Below are 13,070 nucleotides of genomic sequence, written 5' to 3'. Positions count from 1 at the left end.
CGTATCATTGTATTCGGACCGAATTCAATGATCGGACGGACATTTTATGGTTCTATGCCTTCCACAGGCACAGCATTACAAAAAAAAATTTCTAGAACAAATCATCTACCCTGCCTTTAACAATCCACTTCATTCTTACCCTGCTTTTAAACACTCCCCCAGGTCCCGCATGCTTTCGAATCGCTCTCGTGGTACCCGCTCTCGTGATGTCATACAGCGATCGGTCTTCAAGTTGAACACACCTTCTCCCTCATTCTGACTCCGCTCTTTAACACATCCCATATCGTTTTGACCCTGCTCTTAAACACCCCCTGATTCTGATCCCACCCTTTGTCACTCCCCCAACAACAAACCCACTCTTTAACCCTCCCCCTCATTCTGACCCCGCCCACAAACCCTCCCCTCATTCTGACCCCGCCCACAAACCCTCCCCTCATTCTGACCCGCCCACAAACCCTCCCCCTCATTCTGACCCACCCACAAACAGTCGCCCTCATTCTGACCCCGCCCACACACCCTCCCCCTCATTCTGACCCCACCCACAAACCCTCCCCTCATTCTGACCCGCCCACAAACCCTCCCCCTCATTCTGACCCACCCACAAACAGTCCCCCTCATTCTGACCCACCCACAAACAGTCCCCCTCATTCTGACCCACCGACAAACAGTCCCCCTCATTCTGACCCCGCCCACAAACCCTCCCCCTCATTCTGACCCACCCACAAACCCTCCCACTCATTCTGACCCCGCTTTTAAACTCCTCTTCTTCTGACCACATTCTTAAACTCCGCCTTCCCCTTTCTGAACTCATTCTGCAATATTCCCCCTCCCTTTCAAGACCCCGCCATTTAACACTCCCGCCCTTTTCTGTTCCCCTCGCCTATCTCACTCCACCTTTTACGATCCCCATCTTTTCCCCCAACCCTGCCTTTTTACATCCCTCTCCTTTCACACCCTCAATCTCTATAACCCTTCACTTTTAAATACTAGCTGCAGAATTCAAGCACATAACTGGAAGTCAAACCTCGTGATTAGGCAGTGATTGATATTTAGCAGCATGCTGAGGTCATTTCTGCAGTCAAATACTCTGGTTAACTATACTAGTGACACGGTCAGGACCCGCATGACCGCCTGCTCACACTCAGGCTTTTTCCAGTCTTAGCAGTGTGTGTGTGTGTGTAAGTTGACTTGGCAACGCTGCAGATATTTGTGACTGCGCTGAGAGATTAAGTGGCCAATCAACCTAACCATGCACTGCAATCATTCTACCTTATAACGTGGGCAGACTCCTAATGCCAACTCAGTTTGTCCTGCATTCATATACTTCTGAGAACAGAGGAATCTTGATAAAAACGTGAAACTGGTGACACGCAGACAAAGTGTTCAGGTGAGAAGGTACGCGCAGGGCACATTTCCTATGCGTCCTTTTAGCTGGTAATGAAGTTTGGAAAAACACCGGGGGACTGTGATCCCATGATCGATGGATATTTTTGGGGTGACTTAAGTCTTGCTTCGTACCTGGCTCTCATATTACTGCTTCAATGTTATATTGACTTTCACAGAGCACGCAGATAAATCCCTGCAGGGAGTGTGTGTGCATGTGTGTGAGTGTGTCATTATTTAGAGATGTGAAGAGGCATAGGGATGTGGGCAACAAGGCATGCAGCCTGGATGATGGTTCAATTTTTCATTTAAGATGTGGTGGAGAAGGGTAGCCTGCAAGTTATTGTTCATGCCTGGGGCATCACACTGCTACGGCCGGCCATTCCTGCAAAATATTCCATCTGTGCCAGAAACGCCTGCCGCCCACCGGAGTCTCCCTGACCTTCTCTTCCTCACCAAAGGTGACCCTTATCTCACTCTCTCGCTCGGTCACTCTTTCTTTATTCCAAGATTATTTGTTTCATTGCAGCCTTAAAGGAATCCATTGTAACCAATTATTAATTATGTATACCTCATATTTGATTCTCATTTTTTTCCAAATCCTCACTGCTGAAGTGCCTCTGGATCAGGGTCAAATATTAATCAAAGGTCTAGGAAAAAATGTGCCAAAACAAGTAAAATGTAAAGTTTATTCTTCAGATTGATTTCCTCTGTTTATTATTATTACAGATACGTTTGATTAAATTCTAATGTTGGACTATTTCATTTAGTGTGGGTTCTTAAAAATCAGGTCCATGCAGATGCAAAAACAAAAACAAATTCTAAGTTGTTATTTGAATTATACTCCAATTACTGTAATGCAGTCATTTGTAATATTTGTAATACATACTTTTTTTCTTTTGATTTTGAGGTCACAAAACACACACACACACACACACACACACACACACACACACACACACACACACACACACACACACACACACACACACACACACACACAGAAAATTCAGAAGACAATTTATAGGCATTCAATATTATCCTTCTATACTCGTTCTAGAAAAGCTGCTGCTACTAGTTGCTGCGATGAATGTTGTTAAAGGAAGCCACAGTTGCTTCAGAAAGAAAGAGAAAAATCTGTGGTCTTGAGAGCAGTGTGACAGCGGCGGAGCTGGCAGCGGTTGCTATCAGCAGGGCCCTGCGGCACAGCAAGACACCCTACAGGCAGAGGTTTGAGCGCCATCCAACCCTCAGATCTCCAGACTACTGAGAAACCGCCATACAAGCTCAAACACACATGCACAAATTAATGCTCCACTGGCCAGATGATGCGGGGTGATTTTGTGATGGGAAAGGAGGAACATTTTTAATTTCATGTGCACGTTTCCATCCTCATCTCTAAGAGACTCAATAGCATACGCTGTAGTCTGACTTTCAAGAATTTCCACAAGGAAGTGCATTTCTGGAACTAAACTAGTGAGGCAAATCCTCTTATAAATCCTTTTAAAGAGCGTAGAGAGAAGGAGAAAGGAGAAGTTTCTCTCCGGCAAACATGTGCAGGTTGTTTGGCTGCTGTAGTAGGAGAGGAAAGACAACATTCTCCCTGTCGGCTCTGTGCAGGAAGGGGGCAGAATACAAATACAGCGCAAGAAACACACACACACACACACACACACACACACACGAGCTGATGCAGACATACACACGTATATAGATGCACATACTTGAGGAAGGAGAAAAAGTTACAAACACGACACAATAAACTGATTATCCGCATACATTTGTGAGCGATTCTATTTTAACCTAAAAAAAGGTATATATATATATATATATATATATAATCATGTAATTCAAATTTAAAATGGATAAAACAGCACTATATAAGGTGATTCAATTTTGACTCAATCTGGACACGCAAGGGATCAAAAATACATTTTTAGTTCTCTATGAAAAAAACAACACTATTTCCCTAGTCTGATTGCTATTTACATTTTTGACTAAATAACAGAAGAATGGGTCTGAGGATTGTTTGTCGATTTGCTCTGTGCTTTTTTCAATCTCCTTTGGGCAACAGATTGAATTAATGTTTATAGACACTGCCATGTCATACATGAGGAAACTAGAGATTGTGCAAAATAACAATACTTTTGCAATTTAGCTCTATAAACACATGGAAAGTAAAAAAGAAAAGAAAGAAAACTCATTTGTTGGCGCATCGACTTTCTCTCTGGAGTCAGAGGTTCCCGAATGATAATTTGCCTCATTTACATCCTTTTTCCGTCTGAATAGATTTGTGAATAGATTCTGTTTACCTCTGGCCCTTTTGCTTTCCTAAGTACACACATGTGTGTGTGTTTACACTAGATATGCCATCCTGTCCTGCCCAAAGTAAATGTTAAAGCCTGTGTGCTAACATAAAACGCTTCCACCTTTTGCTCTGCGATATAGCCTAACCTCTCCCCCATAATCCATCTGCACTGCCCCATGCCTCCCCAAACATTATCTCCTCCCTCTTAATTAAGTCTTGGCTGGCTGTTCTGTATCCCAGCATTCCTGCTGCTTTGGTTATTAAGGCCCGCCGTATGGAACGGGTGGCCTGCCAGCGGCTGGACTGGCACACTCACCTGGGGCAAATGAGGGCATTTGATCCTACTGGGCCGGTGTCCCGCTCTCGCCTCAGGTGCCAGCCTGAAGTTGAAGAGCGCCTGCAGGGCACACAGAGCCGCCTGCCTCTTTGCTTGCTTCTTACTGCGACCCGAGCCCTCGAATATCAAGCCGTCCACTCGAACGGCCATGACGAAGCTGCGGTGTGCCCGTTTGCCCTGGGCACGCTCCGACAGGCAGGCGTATCGCAGGCCTGGCCGCATGTCATTGAGCAGGACGACGGGGCTGGGTTGGGGCATGGGAACCGGGGGTGGGGTAAGGCAGGGATCTCCTTGCCTGGCCTGTACAACCATCAAGTCCAACGTGTGGCGCAAACGAAGGGCGCTAGACAGCAACTCGCTCTCGGCAGAGCGGCAGCCGTCAGCCTCGAAGCCTTTGAACAGCGTGTCTGGGAAATCGGCCTGGTCCGAGGTGAAGTCGGCTGCGGGGTTGCTCAGGCCGCCCATGGCCAAATGAGCTTGAGAGGCATTGGGAAACTGGATGAATGACTTCAGGGCCATTTCGGCTGCCTTCATCTTAGCCTTCTTCTTCGTAGGGCCGGTGCCCTCGAACGTGAGTCCGTTGACTTCTACGGCAATTGAAAAGACAGGCGCGTGCACTGGTCCTGTCTGAGAGACCATCCGGTACTGTAGACCCGGTCTCAGCTCGTTCAACTGGACCAGGGCATTCTTTGGTGCATCGGACCATGCCAGTTTCTTGCAGTACAGACGCAATTTGCGCAAATGTCCGTTATTGTCCTCCTCCAAAGGCCGCTTCCGCTTGAGGCCGGATGCTCCGTCCCGGGGCGAATCGGACCGGAAGAGTGATTGGCAGTCTGACGAAACAATGGCGCAATCCTCCAGGTTTCCCGTGTTACGGTTCTCCTTGACCTCAGCACTGCTGGTGCCTAGGTTGGAAGCAGAAATGACGTATTATCAAGAAGGTAATTTAGCAAAAAAACAAAAACACAACGACTGCTACAGAGACCATCTTCTACTTCATTCTGCTTTGTGCCATAATCTCACATGACCTGATGAAACGTCTGGCATTTAATATACAAGTTGATATTAAAACATGTCATTACCATTCCCAAAGCAGCTGCTCCTAACTGTTCCATATGAGAAAGCCTGCCTTACATAACTGTTGTAAAAATCTAAGGACAAATCCTCTAAAATGGGGCATTATCTGGCAAATCACTCTGTAATCTCCCACAAAATTGGCTTGGAGTCCTTACTTAAAGTGGGTACAAATCAACTCGCCATATACAATGCAAAGGAGAAACTGTTTTGTAATGCAGGAGAGCAGACAGTTATGAGGTTTCAGTGTGTGAAAGTCTGATCACACATTAAAGCCTCTATTTCACACCCCAACTGTGTTGTGATGGAACCAAATGAAATTCATCTGTGAAAATAAACTTCAACACATGGATGCAAGCCTAAATTGTGAGAAAAAGGACTGAAATGTTTTTCAGGACTGACTATCTTCCACTCTTCTAGTACCACTTTAAGTGTATATATACTGTATATAAATAAATGGTAATTTGCAAATTGAGCAAATTAATTTCTGAAATTAAAATGTAGTTAAAATAAATGGCTTAACCCATACTGACTCAATGTGTCCTCGTCTTCTGTGCCATTGGCCGCTGGGCTCACGTACTTGAAGGGGGCGATCAGTGCAGACAACATGTTCATTTTCTCTGAAAGGTAAAAAACAAAAACAAAGTTCATGTAAATCCAGCACATACTAGTTTCAACATACTTGATTCATAAATACATGGTTCTTTCTTGTTAGAAGAAAGTTAAAGAGAGGGTTGAAATAAAAAGATGGAGTGATTCTAAGGCCTGAAGTAGGAGTCAATGTAAACGCTAAGTACGTACAATGCGATTTCAGAGATACAGTGTGTCAGTGTTTGCGTCCTGGTATAGAACATCCTTCTGGTCTTAGTGGCAGTGTAAACCAGTTCCTGGTTGAGGTGTTGATAAACCAAATTGTGCTCACAGCCGTGTTTCCCTCTATATCCACATGTGCGTGTGTGTTGTTAACACTGCAGGTTCCTATTAGGGACTCTGCTGGGCTCAACCAAGACTGTGGGGAATTGACAAAGCTGCCTGTACTCATAATTGCATCCCACCTTTCCCAGAATCCCCTAATGATCAATAACTTTAATGAGCTGACAAAAAAAAAAAAAGAAAAAAAAAAGGGGGTAATCGCCATAGGTCATATGATTGGTCCATGGCTTGTAATGATTCAGAAAGGGACATGCAACCATTTTCTAGTTCTGTCTCCTTCAGAGAGGGGATAATAACAAAAACAAATTTTGATTAAATTATTTTGCATTTTGACCTAGTTATGAAGCCAATTAGAATGGTTCTTCAAGAAACAAAGCTGTAGAACACAAGTACATTTTGATCATGTTGAACATACCATAACTCTGGAAAAATAATTGAAAATAGGAATACAATTTATTCAATATCATGAATCTAAATGCAATGTTCTGCAAGACTAACACGGTAACAAGTTTTACTTCTAACATTAAAATATGCATCCAAAAATATAAAAAACAACCTTTTGTTATTAGATTACACTGGCGTTTTCCTGTACACGTCTGTTTGTGTCTATACTGCATGTCTTTCTGTATACATTTGACAATATATATGGGGCCACAGCCATATCTAGACACATGGGAGTGAGCTCTTTTGACTCAGGAGAGTGTGCAGAGGCACCCGAGGGCCCCTGTCATATATCTAGGCTCCAGAATATTATGGAAACTTGAGGGTGGGTCATTTTAATTGGGGGTAGTGTACAGAGATATTGTATTATCTAGGCACCTGATGTTTATAGAAACATGGGAGTGAGCTCTTTTGCCCAAGGGCAGTGTAAAGAGGAACTTGGGGGCCCCAGACCTAGCCAGGCACCATAATATTATAGTAACTTGAGGGTGGGTCATTTTGATTGAGGGCATTGTACAGAGATTCTGCATGGGGCCTGAGAGGCCCCTAGAGGTTATTATTGTGGAGACATGGGGGTGGGTTATTTTGATTGGGAGTGGTGTACAGAGATCATATATGAGGGCCCAGTCATCTCTAGGCACCTGATGTTTATAGAAACATGGGAGTGAGCTCTTTTTCCCAAGGGTAGTGTACAGAGATACACGTGGGCCCCAGTCCTATCTAGGCACTAGAATATTATATAAACTTGGTGTGAGTCATATTTCTATGAAAGCAGTGTGCAGATATCCTATGTAGGGCCCCTGTCATGTCTAGGCACCTGATTTTTGTGGAAACACTGGAATGAGCCATAGAATCTGGGGCCCCAGACCTATCTAGGAACCAGACTATTATATAAATTAGGGGGTGGGTCATTTTGATTGAGGGTATAGGGACCTCAATTGCCCCTCAAGGTCTCAATCACATCTAGGCACATGATTATCATAGAAACATGGAGATGGGCTCTTTTGACTCCAAACTATGTAAAGAGGTCTCATTCCTTTTTAGGCACAATATTATTATGGAAATGTGGGGGTGGGTCATTTTGATTGAGGGTAGAGACCCTAAAGGCTCCTAGAGGCCTCAGTCATATCTAGGCACATGGTTATCATTGGGCCATGGGGGATGGGCTCTTTTGACTCAGGACAGATAACAGAGGCAGTGTCATTTGGGGGCCCCAGCCATAACTATACAGCAATCCGAGAAACATGGAAGAACACGAAACTCATTTGTCAGTCACATTTCTTCACAAAATCTAAAAATCTTCTTTGTCATCATCTTGTGGCCAGGGTTTCAATCACCCACTTAAGTGGATCTGTTTTCAAGGGTCGAAAAAGGGTTTGCGGTCTATTCCACATCATCGTAGAGAGTCATAGACAATTCCACCACTTACTGTAAGTGGAATGAAGTGAAACCACTTAAATGAAGGACGGTGCAGTTTTGTTATAGAAACAAACCACAATAAAATAAGACAAAAAGCTCAAAATGGTAACTTCATAAAGGTTTGGTTCACCAGATGCTGTCATGCGAGACTCTAAGGCACGTGCCATACACTATTGCCGCCAAAGACTGGCAATAACACAATTTAAACCAGTCTCACCTATCAGCCAGCCATAAGAAATCTCTCTTGCTTGACTGAAACGTGACCAAGCCCTGGCAGCGGGGAATTTTGACATCTCGTAATGTGTTGAGTGTGATAAGGAGCAGGAATCCAATTATTTTGCTTTCCCAAGCAGTGGTCAAGAGATTCTCTCTCCCTCCCCTCAGAAGTGTGGAGGATTTATAGGTCACATATAGCACAACCAAAGTGCTGAATGTCAGCACATAGCAGGGAAGATACGGTGGCTGCATTGTACGCTTCCTGTGTGTCATTTCCTGAATGATGGCTGAGGAGACGAGGGCATGAATAAGTGATGGGAGGTGCTATCACTGTCATCAACCAATCACAAAAGTGCTGAGACAGACACTCATACTCAGAGCGATGATGTGGAGGTCTCTCCAAGTTCAGCGGTATCTAACAAGCTCATAGCTTTGCCATCACTAAAAAAGCCATTGAAGGTTACATGGTTGACGCAACACCAAGGATCATAGAAGGCCTACAGGAAATTAAATGTGAAGGTTGTTCATCCCATAAAGGAGAACGGGAGTACAGTGTTGAAGTAACAGCTCAGTGTCCTATTAAATTTGGACAGAATACACGGCTACTTAAAATGGTATGGTTACAGTATAACAAAAAAGACAATGGTCATGATGAAAAAATTATTTTATTTTTTAAAATTTAAATAGTTTAAAATGTATTATTTGTATTTATGCTGGTATCATATGGTTTTGAATGATTCACAGGATTCACATGGTTTTGACTTACATTCATCTGCACAAGTTTGAAGTGTTGATGCTTTTTTCTAACACATTTTACAAACTGGAAGTTGATGATGACTTATCAGTCTTTTAAACACCCCAAATATCACCAGACAGCAGACTTCAATCTCGGGGTAGGCTTCTGATAGTATGAAAGGAAAGAGATCAACATCAAAAACAAAAAGACAAGCAACACACATCACACCAGACACAATCAGTCGATCCATGCTCAGTCACTTGTCACCGGTGGATGTTTTGTCATGTCACCCTCAAGCGCTTTGACTCGCCTGTCTGTGAATCCAAACAATATGAGCAACTCGCTGGAACTCTTAAAAGCAATCCATTACTGCTACCATGTTGAGGAAGGACGAATCATCATTCGCTCTGAACTACGCTTGTCACAAGATTTCGCTACTCGAAATTTCGCAATTATTCAACCACAGAGAAAACTAGTTTGTTATTCAACACACTCCTACAAATGTAACTATTAATATATACATATTATGTAAGGGATAATGTACATCCAGCCGGTTGTTATCTCAGAAAAAACCTCCGACAGGGTGATGAGGACCTCGAAGCGAAGCAAAGTGTCTATGATCAGACACAAAATATTGATCTGAGTTGAAATATTTTATTAGGTCTAATAAACGCAAAGATTCTGCGGAGAGAGCAGTTGCTAGCGCACCAAGTTCAAACTAGATAAGGGATACGGCAGGGCCGGATTAACCATTAGGGCAACTGGGCAATTGCCCAGGGGCCCAGGACATCTAAGGGGCCCTGGGCACCGTCAAATATTATGTCAAATATTATGATTAAAATGTCTCCACGATCTGCTTTTGAAGAAATATCGTAGGATCGCGCATTCTATCAGTTTGCAGTTCTGGCGCCTCCGTCTCAACATACTGTACAGCGCGACGTATATCCACATGAAATGCAGAGGAACGGGACACTGTAGTTCATAAAAATTTATTATTTGCATGTGCTTTAAAGCCTTGCCGGTTAAACATGTCATTCGCTGCTGATGTGCTGTTCTAACGGGCTCTTTTCTGAGCGCAATAACGTTACACCCGCCGGCGCGCACATGCACTAAAAGCCTGTCTAACAGCGCCCGTTACTGAACTAAGTTATCTTTCGAGTCTTATTGCTCTAATACTGTCAAATACACACAAGGCTTACATAAACAAAGTTGGTTAAAGTGAAAGAACAGTAGAAAAAAATAAGAAAAAAATCTGCTTGTCAAATGTGTGTATATTAGACTCGTCGCGGGCAGATCTTAAAGTGACAGTAGCCCTAATAGTAAACATGCTGCCGCTTGTCCTTAAAGGGATAGTTACCCAAAAATAAAAATGATGTCATTATTTACTCACTCACTCTGATGTTGTTCCATACATGTATTAATTTCTTTCTTGTACTGAACACAAAAGAAGATATTTTGAGGAGTGTGGCTAACCGGGCGGTTGCTGGTCCCCATTGACTACCATAGGAAAAAAACTATTATGGAAGTCACTGGGGTACATCAACTGTTTGGTTACCCACATTCTTCCAAATAACTTTTATTTTCAACAGAAGAGGGAGACTTATTTGGGTTTGAAACGGCTTGAGAGAGTATGCTGACAATTAAAAATTTCCCTGTTAATAAAACAACAAAATACAAAGAGCAAATCCCTCACTCTTGACTGAGAACTTTAATAGTAGCTTTAATAAGAATCAATGTACAATTTATACAGTGAAGTCTATGTTGTGTTTTATTTTCATATTTCATATCATTTAATGACTTTCTTCAATGCTGTTAAATATACTGAAAAAATAAATGTGTTTATTTCATTTGTATATTAAGTTAAGAAGGGGGGGTCCTACAAGTCATTGTGCCCAGGGGCCTCTGAACTCTTAATCCGGCCCTGGGATACGGTGTACAGTCATACCACTTATTACACAGCATTTCGACACATAAATAATTATGGAGATAAGAGATATTGAATTCAAATTAAACTGTTTTAAAATGGTACCTGTTTATATTTTATAATCCAACAGTCTACAAAACAAAAGTCACAAAATGGCAGCACAAAATGGCAGCATCTGCGTTTGTATGAAACAAGGGAGAGTGAGTCCACGATACTGGATGGCATAATTAAATAACTGTACACTAAATATTGATTTGAGTTTTAAGATTTTATCAGCTCACCAAATGCAAAACTTCCACAAAGAAAAAACATTCCTAGAACCGCTGGATGGCACGATTGACCAATCAGAATCAAGTATTCCACAGAGCCGTGTAATAAAGCATAATATACAACAAATAATAGCATGTAGTATTTCTTGACTGATAACAACATTTTTGGAACATTTTATCATTGACTCGGAACTAAAGTACTTTTGACATCCCTACTTTGAACCAAGGAAAACAGCAAATGTCAGGTCAGAAGCAGAGGCCCGGTTGCCATGTTGTCGGGAGACAGAGAAGAAGAGAGAAACGGTGTACATTTAGAAGACGATAGGCGCTTCGGCCCCCCCTCCCCAGCTATCAGGAGCGAGCAGAGGTAATGAGCCAATCACATCTTCCCATGGCCCTCATAACCGTCAGGTCAGATGAGACACTAGAGACTCTATTCAAAAAGGCAGTGGGGAAATCATTGACTCTCTCTCCCTCTCTTTATCCCTCTCCTCTTCCTTTCTTTCAATCACTCTTTCTGTCTAGGAGACCACCGATTAAACACCGGTGAAGTAGCAAATGAGGGAGGCTGTATTGTCTCGCCATCACGCTAGGAATCGGATTTCTGTCGGACCGCTCAGCCGGAGCTTGGCAAAGACACCTTTTGTCTGCAACCATCTATGTGTGTGTGTGTGTGTGTATTTGGACATACTCAGCTAAAGTTTGGAGATAAATGTGTCCCTAAAAGTTTGCTAAATCAGACAAAATCTCCTTTTGGGGACAACCAGGAACATCCTTATGGAAAAACAAGTCTTAAAAAAAGTAGGGGTTCCCAAACTTTTTGAGTCAAAGGTCCCCACTGTACAACACAACAATCCAAGGCCAGAATTGCAGGTATTTATAACAAAGGTGCTTGTTTTTAAACTTTTTTTATGAACTGGGAATATTGACATATTAATGTCAATGTTGGGCACATAATAATTGACATGATTAGCATTTGGTTTGATTGCGTTATCAAACAGCTAATAATGTTACTATTTTCTCAGAGTCAGACAGCTGCCTTCTAAAAGTCAGCATCCTTAGAAACACTTTGAACATCATAGAAAAGCCAGTGGAGAAAAGCCCCGCCTGCATGTTGACGGGATTGGTTACATGTTTGTGACGGTAGGAAACAGGGGTGGTTTAAAACCGCATTTATGAGACTGTCACATGCATGGTTTCTCTTAAAGGTGCAGTATATAATATTGACAGCTAGCGGTTGAACTGGATCCTGCAGTCCAAATTAAAAATGGTGGAGTTCCCCCACCTCCTCGTTCCTCAGACTCGCCGCTCACGCGGGTTGCCAGATTGAGGACACGCAACAGGAATGAGCGCAATTGACAATAAATAGTGACAAGCCTTACCCAAAGCCTCTGATCATAGAGCTTTTTCGATGGATGTCGAGGCTTTTTTAGGTTTTTAGGGTAGAATCTGCGATCAAGCTGTGTTTTCCGCCAACTGGCAACCCAGAGTGTCAAAATACTATTGGGTAAATTGGCACACAGACCCAAACAAAAACAGACTTTCTGACACGGAAAACATATTTCAAAGTAAAATAGCTGGCTGTAGCATTGTTTTTCGGATAAAACATGTGAACTGCAGACATATTATGGTATTTGTATAGTACAATAAAAAAATGACATACCGCACCTATAAAGCATATTCAAAACACCATGTAGACAAATAAACAAAATTGAAAACTTGATTTTCAACATAGGAAGTCTTTAAAAGATTTGCCGAAACAAACAATTGAACTATATATTCTAATCTTCACAGCATACCAACACAGGCCAACACTCAAAGCGGAAGCATGATGGCTTCCAGGATCAGGCCGAGCGAGCAGACGGAGTGATATTTAGCACCTGATTAGTGCCAACAGAAGACATAGTGCACCGGCCATCTGCTTTACATGTGTTACTCTTTTCCATGCCAGGGACAGAGGTTTAGCATAGTAGCTGGTGCTAACGCCACTGTCCGCGGGCACCAATCCTAATCGCACACCCACAACAGCT

At 42.8% G+C, this 13,070-nt stretch overlaps 1 protein-coding gene across 1 annotated transcript in view; it reads right to left on the bottom strand.

Moving 5' to 3' along the window:
- The window catches only part of adarb2 (adenosine deaminase RNA specific B2 (inactive)), a 214,591-nt gene that overhangs the window by 55,274 nt on the left and 146,247 nt on the right, over positions 1 to 13,070 (bottom strand). Inside the window, exons 2-3 of the mRNA XM_079602604.1 lie at positions 5,636 to 5,722; positions 4,008 to 4,933 (exon numbers count right to left, since the gene is read on the bottom strand). Of these exons, the coding sequence (XP_079458730.1) occupies positions 4,008 to 4,933; positions 5,636 to 5,722 (1,013 nt within the window). The remainder of the gene's footprint in view (positions 1 to 4,007; positions 4,934 to 5,635; positions 5,723 to 13,070) is intronic.

This window comes from Phoxinus phoxinus (genome assembly GCF_949152265.1).
Source record: "Phoxinus phoxinus genome assembly, chromosome: 24".
In the NCBI taxonomy this organism is placed as follows: domain Eukaryota; kingdom Metazoa; phylum Chordata; class Actinopteri; order Cypriniformes; family Leuciscidae; genus Phoxinus; species Phoxinus phoxinus.
This window is presented reverse-complemented; position numbering and strand designations above follow the sequence as displayed.